At 35.0% G+C, this 13,777-nt stretch overlaps 1 protein-coding gene across 2 annotated transcripts in view; it reads left to right on the top strand.

Moving 5' to 3' along the window:
- Positions 1-13,777, top strand: part of CFAP299 (cilia and flagella associated protein 299) — a 524,137-nt gene that overhangs the window by 448,662 nt on the left and 61,698 nt on the right. For both annotated transcript variants that reach the window (XM_074318035.1, XM_019719919.2), the window contains exon 4: positions 5,732-5,874. In XM_074318035.1, the coding sequence (XP_074174136.1) occupies positions 5,732-5,874 (143 nt within the window). The remainder of the gene's footprint in view (positions 1-5,731; positions 5,875-13,777) is intronic.

Below are 13,777 nucleotides of genomic sequence, written 5' to 3'. Positions count from 1 at the left end.
ATTAGCGTCTCAAACGAAGCAGGTGGCAGGGCCAGCATTTGGATCCAGGGCCGTGTGGACATTGTGTGGTGGTGAGGGACAGGGTCTTCATGGAAGGGTCTGGGCATGAGTGTGGCTGCCCCACTCTCAAACTGCATGTCCTTGAGGAGGTACCTCACACTCTCAATGCTTTGAGCTCCTGCATTTATAAAATGAGGCGAATAATGCTGTCTAGCCATTATCCATTTCTGAGAAACGTAAGTAAGATAATGAATGTAAATAAATCTTCTAATGGTTTGCTCAGGACATAGTGGCTTAATAAGTGATGGCTAGTCGAATTATTAGTAGGAGTAACTACTATTCACTTTGGAGGAAAATAGATATTTTATAAATGAATACATGAAATTAATGAGTCAAAAGTATTAGTTAACTTCATTCTAAATCTTGGACAATTCATATAATAAAAATTAAACAAGAGTCAGGAAGATTTTGACTAGCTGGCGAGTGCTTTACAATGACCTCTCACCTCTTCTGTCTCTTTACTTTTTCTCATAAGCCTACACTGTGCTTTTACAATGATATATTTCTAAAATTAAATGTTGAGTTTTAATTTCTTGACAATTTATCACCAGTTACTGTGCATCAATAATTCTAATCAATTTTTTAAAAATAATTTCATGAAGCATGCTGTTCATTTGGAAGATTTTTAGTTATAGCAAATATTCTTCTTACTTCACTAAAAAGACTTTTAAAATATACTTTTACACACAGCCATACTTGGAAAGACATGAGCGAAGTCATTTTCATTTGCTCTGTATAGATTTGTGTGAAAGCAGCTCCTTGTGATTATCTTCTCTAGTTTTAAAACTGTAGAAATTTTAATTAGCCATTTTGTTTCTATTGAAAATAAAAGAAATCATAGATACGATGATCAGTAGAATTCCCATTGAGAAAGAGTATTTGCATGTTCCTTACAAATTGAGTATATGGGGCAGAAAGTAAAGCCCTGACAGTATCTGAATGTGAACTGAGCGGTTCCATGCAAGGCAAAAGGAAGAGTTTATTCTTTGTGTGTGTGTGTGTGTGTGTGTGTGTGTGTGTGTGTGTGGTGTGTGTGTGTGTGTGTGTGTGTGAAAATTCTTTAATTTTTTTAATTAAAATTTATTGGGGTGACAATGATTAGAAAAATTACATATATTTTCAGTGTACAATTCTGTATTACATCATCTATATACCGCACTGTGTGTTCACCACCCAGAGTCAGTTCTCTTTCCATCATCATATATTTATATGCAGAAGAATTTATTCTGTTGCTCTATAGAGTTATAAGAAGGAGAAATAAGAAGAGGAAATAAGAAGAGGCTTCAAGAAGGAGAAATAAGAAGAGGCTGCAAGAAGGCTTAACTAATTAAATGCTGAGGTCCAAGCAGGATGTTATCCTTTGTTTTGCTGTTTTTTGGTTTTGAGGGTGTTCCATTTGGTTTGGTAGAAACTTGCTGGGTTTTGCAGGAACCTACTTAAGGCCATTAGACTTATGAATATAGAGAGACACTTAACTCTCACAAGTCTGGAAAAGTGAAATTTGAAATAAATTTACTCAGATTTCCATACACAGAGCGCTTTAGCTCACATGAGAGGACTATATATAATAATGTAAAATAGTGAAATTATGATCAAATATTTATAATTTTAGACCATCAGTCATTTTACCCACAAGAACATTGAAGAGTGAACATGTTTAGATATTTGAATAATGTGAAAACTGAGCATTCAACTTTGTGTTTTTAATTCTTTAAATCTATATTAATTCGATAGCATTTAAGTATTTATTCTATTTGATCTAGAACTTGATGAGAAAGATAAATTTACCACAGTGATGATGACTTGTCTATCCTTATACCTCTCTCAATTTTTGCTTTACATATTTTAAGGCTATATGGTCAAAGGTTGGAATTGTTATATCTTTCTGTGAATTGAATCTTTTATCAATATCTAGTTACTCTTCATCTCTAGTAATGCTTTGCCTTAAAATCCATTTTGACTAATGTTAATATACTATACAGCTTTTTTTTACATATATATATTCTTTGATCATTTAACTTTCAACCTTATGTTTTGTATCATAATTTTTGTATCCACTGTAATAACCATTGCCCTTTAACTTAAACATTTGGCCATTTGCATTTATTGTAATTACTTAATTATTTTAATTCATTACTATCTGCGTTGGTTTGCTAGGGCTGCCATAACAAAATGCCACAGACTGGGTGTACTAGATAACAGAAATGTATTTTCTCACAGTTCTCAAGGCTAGAAGTCCAAGATAAATCAAGGTGTCAGCAGATTTGGTTTGTTCTGAAGCCTTTCTCCTTGGCTTGCAGATGGCCCCTTCTTACTGTGTCCTCACATCTTCTTTCCCCTGTGCACATAACCCCCTAATATCTCTCTGTGTGTCCAAATTTCCTGTTCTTAGAAAGTCAGATTGGATTAGGGACTACCCTAATTGACTCATTTTAACTTAATTACCTCTTTAAAGACCCTTAGTCTAAGTGTATTCTCTGAAGTAGTGGGGGGTTAGGGTTTCAACATGTGGATTCTGAGAGAATACAATTCAGCTCATAACATTATCATTCCATTTTAGTGTAATTTATTTGTGCTGCTCTTCCATATTTTTTTCCTTTTGTTCCTTTTGTTTCACTGATTGATCACTTTTTCATTTTATTTTTTTCCTCCAATATTTTAAAGGTCATATATACTACTTCCTATTTGTTGATGGTGATCCTAGATTTATACATGCATATTTATCAAATTCTAAAATTATATAATACTCGTATGTTGATAGCTGCCCTCATTCTAAAAAAAGATATTCCAACACTAACTCTGCACTCCCTCCAAACACATGTTTATTGAATAAACTTTAGACATACTATTCTTTTTTATTATAAAAGAAATTGTTATTATTATTTTATACAGTTCAATATTGTATTTACTAATTTATTTGATTGTCATTCTATTCTTTGTCTCAGACTTTGCAGCTGGAATCACTTTCTTTTACCTGAAGTACATCATGCAGAATTTCTTTGAGTAAGAGTCTGTTATTAACTAAATATCTCCTATTTTTGGTCTAAAAATTTCTGTATTTTGCTCACTAGAAAGATGTGGATGTATAACTATGGAATGAATCTTCTTTTCTCTGGACACATCAAAAATATTTGGTCATCATTTATGATTTCTCAACTTTATGTTGAGGCAATAAGTCCTGTTAGTCTTTCTACCTGCAGGCTGGATTCTGTTTCCTGCCACCCCCACCCCACAAGGTCTTAAAACCCTTGCTTAAATTCCCCTGGGTCGGGAAAATGCCTACAGGACAAAGATGACTTTAGGACTCTGCTTTCCTTTCTGGGTTTCTGCTTTCCCTTAGTTTTTGGACTCTGAGTACTCTTCATTTTCTTGCCAAAGCATAAATGCATGTTACAAGTTGCTTTTTAGATTATATCCAGACTTTTTATTTGTTTTCAGCAGGAAGGTCAGTCACAATGTCTGATAGGCTATTCTGCTGGAAAAATAAGCCTGGCTCGTCTTGCATTTAAAGGGGGAGAGAAAGAGAGGCAGGAAGAGAGAGAGGGAGGGAGGGAGGGAGAGAGAGAGAGAGAGAGAGAGAGAGAGAGAGAGAGAGAGAGAGAGAGAGAGAGAGGAGATCTTTGCTTTTTTTCTGTTGAGTTCCATTTTAAAAGTAGAGGACTTATGTTGGACCTTTTTTTTCCCTCTGTCCTTGCATGACTTGCCTAACAACATCAGGAGCAGCCTTAATGGAATAAAGATTCCAAGCACCTTTAGGACTCCATATGAAGTATTGATAGTTATAGCTTATAGTCTTGTTTGAGCAGGGAAGGGACAACAATGCTAGCTCTTGGTTTAGTAGTGTAAGCGTCTCAAGAAGTCTCTTTGACTTACTATCCATTTGTGCTATAAAAGCTAAAAAATAAGACTAAAATTATGGCGCAATCTATATAAAGTTATGTGGGAGAAATGAAGAGGACTAAGGATTGAATCTATATAAGGTTAAGTACAGGAATAACAATGAATGCTCTTTCCTCCAGCCATATCTTTGGGAAATATTACTAATCCATCATAACACTTCCTTGAGGCAAAAACATGTCTCACAGTCTTTCTCGGCACAGTACTCTCATCACCTGATGCCAAACGACCAGAGAAAGCAAGAAGATGATGCTTATCAACAGAATAACAACTAATTGTAAATAGTGTGTCTGTTCTTCCATTTTTCTATTCGGATATTGTTAGTAATGTGTTTTCTCAGGTCAGCAGGGAAAAGAATTCTTTAAGTTCTCTAACTTCACCTTTTTGGAAGCTCTGTTATCTAAGGTAACCTACATCAGTGCTTCCTGTATTGACTACACAAACTCCCAATAAGTAACATCCAGTGGTTGCTAAGAGGAAAAGGATGGTTGTTTACAGATTTCTGCCTTTGATCTAGATTTAGAAATAAATACATTAAGAGCTTCTCCAATGACAGTAGGGTTTTTTGTTTTTTGTTTTTTTCTTTTTTTCTTTTTTCCTCCTAGAACTTGAGATCGATGTCTATTAGATTGATAGGGAAAAGACTGTAACTCATCCATGTGTGTTACCTTCTGTCCACTTTACAGCCTTAGTACCAGCTGTTCCCTTTGCCTGATAGACTCCTATTCTAGATCTTCACATGGTTTACTTCTTCTCATCCTTTCAGTCTTGGCTTAAGTGTGAACTTCGCAAGGTCTTTTCTAATCACCAAAAGTAGCCTTCACCTTCAACAACCCTCTAGACAACCATCTTCCTTATTTGCTTTATGACACTTACCACTCACTGGAAGTTTTTTTTTTTTTTTTTCTTTTCATGTCTATTGTCTGTCTTCCATCACCAGAACATAAGTTCTGAGAGGTTAGGACCTGTACTGTCTTGTTTATCACTGTATCCTTGGCACCTATAACAGTGTCTGACATGTAACGTGTGTTCAATGACATTTGTGAAGGAATTACTATCAATGCGAATTATGTACTTCCTGTATAATTTTGACCTATGGAATTAATTTTGTAAAGCAATTTTAATTTGTAAAGAGATTTCAATTTTGTAGAAACATTTTTGTTTGTTTGTTTACTCTTATGGTACTGAGAAAAAGGTACCCAATCTATATCTCTATAACAGAAAACACATAGGAGGTCAAGTGAAAAAAAAAAAAAAAAAGAATGTAGGGATTAGAAGGACAAACCCATGAGCCTGGTTTTTAATCTGAGTGTTTCCATTTACTAGCTATAAGACCTTGAGGTACTTGAGGTGAATGAGGTACTCACCCTGTCTGTTCTTAGGTTTTTGTGTTTGTTGTTGTTGTTGTTGTTTTTAATCTGAAAATGATGACAAAGAGAAGACAATACGATTGGGGGGTAAGTAAATAAATTATGTATTACAAACACTTAAAACAATACCTGACCTCTAAGAGTTATTATTTATATTGTTATATAAAACTACTGTAAATGTACATTTTTTCCATGCTCAGTTAACTTTTCATAAATCTCTTCATCAGGAGGAAATAATAGTCCCTACCTCATAGAATCATTGTAAGGTTGAAACATAAAACAGGATAGGATCTGACACATGTAACACTCAATAACTGTAGCTTGGATTAGCATATACAATTTACTCAAATGACTTTGATTCATTTACTCTCTTCATTCTCTTTTTTTTTTTTTTGTTGTACCAGTCCGTGATCTTTATTCGTGACAGAAATTCTCAGGGGCAGGAGGTGTCAGGATACATTGACTATGCCCATAGGCTAAAGACTGAAGATTTTGAAGTTTACTTTAATGGAAAAAGAAGACTTCTTCCAAAACCCACAGATTTGAGGTAAATTGTGCACATTTCTCACACTTTTGATAAGAGAACAAGCTCCAGAGGCAGGGATAAAGGATTTTTATGTTATGTTCTACACTGTGCCTAGAATGCTAATGTATATGTAGTAGGAATGTGGTCAGAGTGGTTTGAATAAAAAATAGATACATTTTAAAGTAGGGAATCAACATAGATGCATTTTTTCCATTAACAGCCTGAGGAAGGGCTCTCTTCAGAGATGAGATAAGTAAGTTCCCAGTGACATTCCTTTTAAGTGATAAGGAGAGCCTAAAAATTGCTAACCTCATTAGGCACTTGCACCACTTGGGACTCAGTCTGTCTAGATGCCACAAGAGCAGTCTATCTGCCACATTCTCCTCCCACTTTCTTTGGCCACCCACCAAAATGCAGGCCTCTGGCTAGCTTACCTTCATGGAACTCCTCACTGGCCTATTCTGATATTCCTTCAGCTCATCATTCTTTTTACTATTGACCCCTACCTACCCTTTCCCCTGGAGCCCTGATCCCATCACATAGGACCTACTCTACACTGCCAATCTATTCACAGATCCCATTCTTCTGCCTCCTTCTGAATAGCTCTCAAGCTAAATTTCTTATAGAAGTTTACTCTATTTCACTTACTATGGAATACCTGAGCAGTAGCGGCATTCTGCTTTAACTCTCCGCTGCTGTATGCAACTCATTATTTGACACTGGTAACAACACTCTATCCTCTGACATCCCTGCCATCTTCTATCCATCCTTATTATCTAAAGACTCCCTAACTCATCACCACTTGCATGGACTTACCCTTTTCCTATCTAACCTAGACACTGGCCTATCATTTAACTTCTCTTGCCATAGTCCCCACTGCACGTCTTTTGTGCTTTGATTATATCTGTCCTACTAACCCCCAAAGTAGATTGATCCAGACATCTCTTGCCTGAACCTGTAGTTGGACATCTGAGCACTGCTTGAAGGAGATTCCAGGACATTTTTAAAAGGTGTGGGTGGCTGCTATTGATAATTTATGGTCTCCAAACTCAGCTGGAGTGGCCCTCAGCCACCCACTTCTGTGCTTTTTCTCAACTCTTAATTTCATGGTCCTCCCTGAAACTAGTCTAAAGCTTAACCACTCTCAAAACCATTGTTCTCAACTGCTCACCCTGACTCCTCTCTATATATGATTTGCCTCACATTTCACAGAACGTTGGGTCTAAACAGAAACTACCACCTGACCTGTCTGTCTCTCTGTCAACCAAAATTGACTTCCTTGTAAACCAGTACTCCCTTCAGAGTGCCCTTCTGATTGTTTCCAGTCAGAATTTGATTCTATTGGCCCCTGAGACTGCCTTCTACATTCAGAGCATGTCTGTCTGCCCTGGAGTCTGGGCAACCACCATGCCATCTTGACCATCCACCCACCTCTCAGAGGGTCAATTTGCTGCAAACTTGTACACATGCCTCCCACACAGCAAGGCATAGGCTTCCCCAAGAACCATGAGGGAATATGTGCCTTAAAAGTGTGTCAGGCTTTTCTGGTGGCATTTCTGAAACAAAGTAGGTTTCACCCCAGGTGGCTGCACTTTACTTTTAGAAACAGGATTTTTTCTTTGGGAAAAAAAAAAAAAATCATTCTTACTAAGCAAAATACTCCTTTATGCATGTACTGTCACATTTTTCCAGATTCGGAGACAAAAGAACTTCTTGTGTTATTTAGAGCTAATTTATCCAATTTGTTTTTGATGTGTTCTATTCCTCTTTCCACTGAAGCTGTACTTCATCTATTGTTTCCTCTTTTTTTTATATTATAGATTCTCAAACTGACCCTCTCGACTGGCTCCTTTATTTTGCCTCTAAACATGCAGACGCTATTTCTATATTAAAGAAAGGAAATCCACTTTGTACTCCAACCATCGCCCTACCTCTTCCACTTTCCAGCTAAACTCCTCTCAAAATAACAAGTATCTCCAATTCGGACTTCTCATGTAGTCGCTCACCCATGGCAATTAGTTCTCTGCCACCATTATTCAAGTGAAACAACTCCTGCTAAAATCACCAGTGACGGCCCATTTCAAAATCCTATGGATTATTTTCAGTTCTCATCTTACTTGTAACTTCTCTACATTATTTGATTATGCTGATTAATCTTTTCTTCTCAAAACTATTCAAATACTCTAACCTTTTATTCTCAGAATCCCTAATTGAACTCTTCCCTTGTTTATTTCATACATGTGGCTATCCACCAGAGTTCATCCTTGGTCTTCTTTTCTTACCATATACATTTCCCTGGGTGATTTGATCATTTCTCTGAAGTGGAGCTGTCTTCACAACTACAACCCCAGCACAGATCTTTCTTCTTTATCTCAGACTTATCCTGCTGCTCACTTCAGAGAACCTCTTGGTATCCCATTAGCACCTAAAACTTAATTTTCAAAATTAAACTTATTTTAATCTCTGAAGCCTGCTGTGCCTTTTGTATCCCCTGTCTTTGCAAATGGCACTACCTGTGCAACCCAAGGCAAAATCCTGATGTTAACCTAGACCTCTTCCTCTTCATCACCACCCGTATAGCTAATAATTTACTAAAAATACTAAATTCTATTACCTTAACAGTTTTGTTTATATTAAAGCATATACAAGCTATGTCATTTCACCTGTTAACACTTCCGTATGAATCTTTATCTAATAACATTTTAAAAGAAAACATCATGACTTTATCATACCTAACAAAATAATTCCTTAGTATCATTTAATGTGATTACCTAGTTAGTCTTTATTCATATTTCATTAATTGTCTTGAAGTTATCATTTGACAGTTGGTTTAACCAAATCAAAATCCAAACAATATTGTTTTCTTATTCTATCTTTTGCAACCCTTTTAATTTATGATAGTCGCCCTCCTTCTTTCCATATTTTATGCTGTTGATTTGTTGGAGAAACCAGGTCATTTGTCCTAAGAAATGTCTCATATTCTAAATGTGGCTGATCATTCTTGTGCTATTGATTGTTGCATCCACTTCTATTCTTCTTTATCCTGTCAACTGGCTTGATGAAATTCAAGGTCATTTTTTTTTTAAGTAAAAATTTTTAATATGTGAAGCTCTTTGAGCTTCATCAGTGGGTCAGATGGTGTGAGTCTGATCGCTCCATTATAAAGATCCCATCAACTTTTACCCAATGGTTTTAGAATACAATAATGGAGGCTATCTAAATATTTTTGTGAACCTGTGAACTAAGGGTTGCATAACGGTGATTTTCAAATTCTATCAGTTATTCTGTATTTTTTAGCTAGATTCTTACATAGAGAAAAACTTTTCCTCATTACTTATTTGGTTACCCTGAAATAGAATTCAATTTATGAAGAAAGACAAAATAAATATTTGATTATTTTTCCTCAGTTTATGAAAAAAGTGCAAAGCCAAAAACACAAGACTATACAGATAATACCCAATTGTTTTCAAAATGGTTATACCAATTTGTACTCACCAGAAGTACTATATAAGTGCTCTAGTTAACCCTCCCCTTCACCAACACATCATATTAACAAACTTTTTTCCACTGTAGTGAGTTATAAATGATCTCTCATGGTTTTAATTTTCATTTCCGTGATTACTAATGATTTTGGGCATCTTTTATTAGTTGTTCAGATTTCCTTTCTGTGAAGTGTCTATTAAGACTTTTCCTCATTTTTCCTTGGCTTTATTTATTCTTCCTTATAGATTTTTATTTTTTTATTTTTTGGATATTGATTAATCCTTTGCCTCTTATATGTATTGAAAAATACCTTCTTCCAATATGTAATTCTCTTTTCACTTCCTTTACATTGACTTTTGATGGTCAGAAGGCATACATTTTGATAGTATCAGATTAATGCATTTTATTAATCTTTTCCTCTGAGGTTTGCATTTTTTATGTTTTGTTTAACAAATCCCTACCTTGCAGAAGGTCATAATGATATTGTCCTATAGACTATCGTAGTTTTGCTTTTTATTTTATAACTTTAAACTACCTGAGTTTAATATTGTATGTGGTGGTTAGGTAAGAGTACACTTTTTTATTTTGTTTTCCCGTGTGACTAATGATTTGTCCTAACAATACTTATTGAAAGGTCCACCACTCCTCTTGCACATCTGCAACACCATTTATGTCATAACTTAAGTTTTGTATGTGTTGGTTTGTTTCTGGGTTCACTCTGTTTTTGTAGATCCTCCTTGAAATAACAGAATCTTGCTCATTTGTTATATTTTCATAATAATTCTTGATATAATGAAAGGCAATTTCTTCACCTTATTTTCTTCTTCAGGAGTATCTGTGCTATCTTAGCCCTTTACTCTTCCATATAAATTAAGGCATCAACTTGTAAAGTTCACCCACAAAAAAGTTATAATTTTGATTGGAATTCCTTTCAAGTTATGACCAATGTACAATTAACTGACATCTTTATCATATTAAGTCTTCCATTTATTTATTTAAATTTACTTGTGCCTTCGTCAATATATTTTAATAATATTTTATGATTTTCTCAATTAGAGAGTTTTATCATTTTGGATTTTTTTTTCTCCTCAGTGGCAGATAATATTTTACCTTTTAAACAAAATTAGTTCTATTCCAATGATCCCACTGGATAATTTTCACCACATGAGTTTAAGCCATCTATCAGAATCAAACTTCAGATTTTTCACTCAAGAGATTTCATGCCAATAAATGACTTAAAAACGGTTTTTAGAGGAAAAAATATCTTTGGTATACATAGTCCTATACCTAGTTCAATTTGAAACTAAAACGAAGATTTTAAAATTTCATAAGGTCTCTTTCTATTTACTTGCCTTTTGACATGCTGTTTTCTTCTGTGTAGGAAGGGACATTAGTTCTCTGATTAGAATCCTGTCTTGTATTTTTACTGTGGAAAATATAAATATCAAAAGACTGCCACAACTGCTATGATATGCAACAGTAGAAAGGGCCCTGAGTCCTTGATCATCTTTTTAGTTCAGACTCCATCTTGACCATGTGTTTAAGAGTCAATACCTGCCTCTCAGCATACTTTTGAATAACTTATAATAGCATGTTAAAGTTTACCAAGTTCCTTTACACTTCTCTGTAACAACTTCACGAAATAGGTTCAACAAGCGTTATTCTTACCATCTGAGAAAGGAAAAAAATAGAGACAACCAGTTGCTAAAAGTTCACAGGCAAACTGATGATGAATGAAAACAAGTTCTTAGGCATTATAATTCACTGCTCACCTCCAGAACACTATCCTGTGTTTAAAAGCTTTTGTATCTTGAGGAAAATTGAACTATATAGAATCCTTGAGTTATATCCTGCCCCACATGTAGCTGCTTAAATTTTTATATATATTGCTGAACAAAGATCTAAGATATATCTACCTGTGGAACTCTACTTATCCCTCAAATAGGATGGTCAGGAGGAAATAAAAAGTTCTTTTTGTTTCTCTTTGGACAGTCCGTGAAATATTCATACCTTTGACTGAGGAATGCCCCTAAATACTAAAGCTTTGAGAGGTATTATAGTCAAATTCCCCTAACAATTCCATTGTCTGTTTTATTAAAATGTTGAATATGCCAAACCTCTGAAGTTAGAATTATTAAGTTGTGCTTATCCTGTATCCTGTGCTAAAGTGCATTTTCATGAAAACATCTGGTAATATATTGGCAGGTTCCCAAGCTTTTTTGTTTTGTTTAAAAAAGGAGTGAGTCGGTGTTTCTGCAAGTGGTATATAAAATATTGCTTATTTTAAAGTTATTAATGTTATTCCACATCTAAATATGATGACTGACTAACTATTAGAATATCAGTTAAGTCTCTTCAACAGATATTTGCTGAATTCGAAAGAGGAGGAAATGCTTTGGGTGAAAAAGGATGCTGACTGAGGGAGACTTCCCACAACATCTAGCTCCTTGGTATTCAGAGTGTGGTCCATGCACCAGTAGCTCTGACATCACCTGAGATTGTTGATATGATTCTTGATATAAAGAAAGGCAATTTCCGTAAGAAGTGAAACATCTCAGGCTTTATCCCAACCAGTGAATCAGAATTAGCATTTTTAACACGATCCCCAAATTTTCGATATGCATAGTTAAGTGTGAGAAACTTACTCTAGACCTGTGCTGTCTAGTAAGGTAGCCACCAGCCCCATATGGCTATCAGGCACCTTAAATGTGACTAACCCTGAGTTAAGGTGTGGTATAAGTGTAAAATACACACCTGATTTTGAAGACATCAGAGAAAATATAAAATATCTTATTAAGAAATTCACATTAATTACATGTTAAAAATATGTTGGATATGTTAGGTTAAATTAGATACACAATTAAAATATTCACCTATTTTCACTTTTTTAATGTCGCTATTAGAAAATTCAAAATCACATATGAGTATATGGCTCACATTCTCCTTTGTCTCTCTCTCTTTCTCATACATATTATATATATATATATATATATATATATATATATATATATATATATATCTCATATACATATATATCTCATATACATATATATCATATATATATATATATATATATATATTACATATATATGAGCTCTGTTCTGGTCTATGTGTCCCCAACCCAGAGGTTCAATCCCATCCCAATCTTTAGGACCAGTACTGATCTTAGATAGGCATGATGTAACAAGCTCTAGATCAGAGATCACCAGTTTGTAGTGTCTGGCTGCAGACATGTTTTATTTGGCCTGCACAATGTATTTAACATTTTTTCAATGTTTGAGAAACATGAAATATCATATACACATTTTGGATTTGCAGATTCTCTTAAAAATTAATAAAGTCTTCTCACATGGGCCTTCATTCTCTCATCCCAACCATTATCTAAAATTAAATTGCTGCTGCTCCTTGAGATGGGGTATGATCTCACAAGATTAACACGGACATGACCACTCACACATACGAGCTGCTGCACCGTCACCCTTGAGCCGCTCATTTATAGTACCTTTCAAATTCTTCTAGGCATTTGAGTTTGTGACTTCTGGTCTAAATGACTGTCTTAGATTTTAGAAGTCCTATTTACCGTTAGCCCAGCAGCAATTTCCTTTGCTCAACCACTCTGGGTGGGTTTAATTTCAGCTCTTGGGCTCTGTCAGGTTGCTCCATACCACTGTGCTTAACACGGCTGGACGGGGTCAGAGTCTGAGATGATTATGATGGTGATAAAAATTAACTGAACACTTCCATTGCACAAGGCACTGTAAATAATTTATGTACATCATTTCACTTATTCTTTACCATAGGCTTATGGGATCTTTTTCATGTTTTGACAAAATGTGTCATAGAAGTGTTAATTGGCTTAACCAAAGTTACACACAGACACATTTGCACTCACAACTAGAAGTCTAGAACCAAATAAAGATCTGTGGAACTCCAAATGCCACTTTTTTTTTTTTTTTTAATCAATATGTGATTCTACTTTAGGAGTTTGTCTTAAAAAGATATCATTTTCCCCTTTGGTCTTATACCCATGTTCTAGTCATTGTCAGGAGATATGTAAATATATACACACACACACACACATATATACACATGCGTGTATATATATATATATATATATATATATATATATATATATATATATATATATGCACATGTGTATCTGACTTTACAAGGCCTTATTTGGGATTGTTTTTCAGAATTTTAAGCAATCCTGCTGTCCATAGTTAAGACTGGGGAATTTCAGCCATCCTGTACCCACCCTTGCCACTTCCTCCTTTCATTGAGCTTGACAGAAAACAGCCCTTTGTACTTAACCAGGCTTTTATTTTCAGTCACTATGAGTAAGAATTACAGTGTCCCACAGCTTTGTGTGTGAAAGAGCTCTAACGGAACTAAAAGTGGCCTTTAATTGTGGCTTCAGCCTTAAAGTCTTTTGGGAAAA

The sequence above is a fragment of the Rhinolophus sinicus genome, linkage group LG02 (genome assembly GCF_036562045.2).
Source record: "Rhinolophus sinicus isolate RSC01 linkage group LG02, ASM3656204v1, whole genome shotgun sequence".
In the NCBI taxonomy this organism is placed as follows: Eukaryota; Metazoa; Chordata; class Mammalia; order Chiroptera; family Rhinolophidae; genus Rhinolophus; species Rhinolophus sinicus.
The sequence above is the reverse complement of the archived record's forward strand: the minus strand, read 5'-3'. Positions and strand labels throughout refer to the sequence as shown.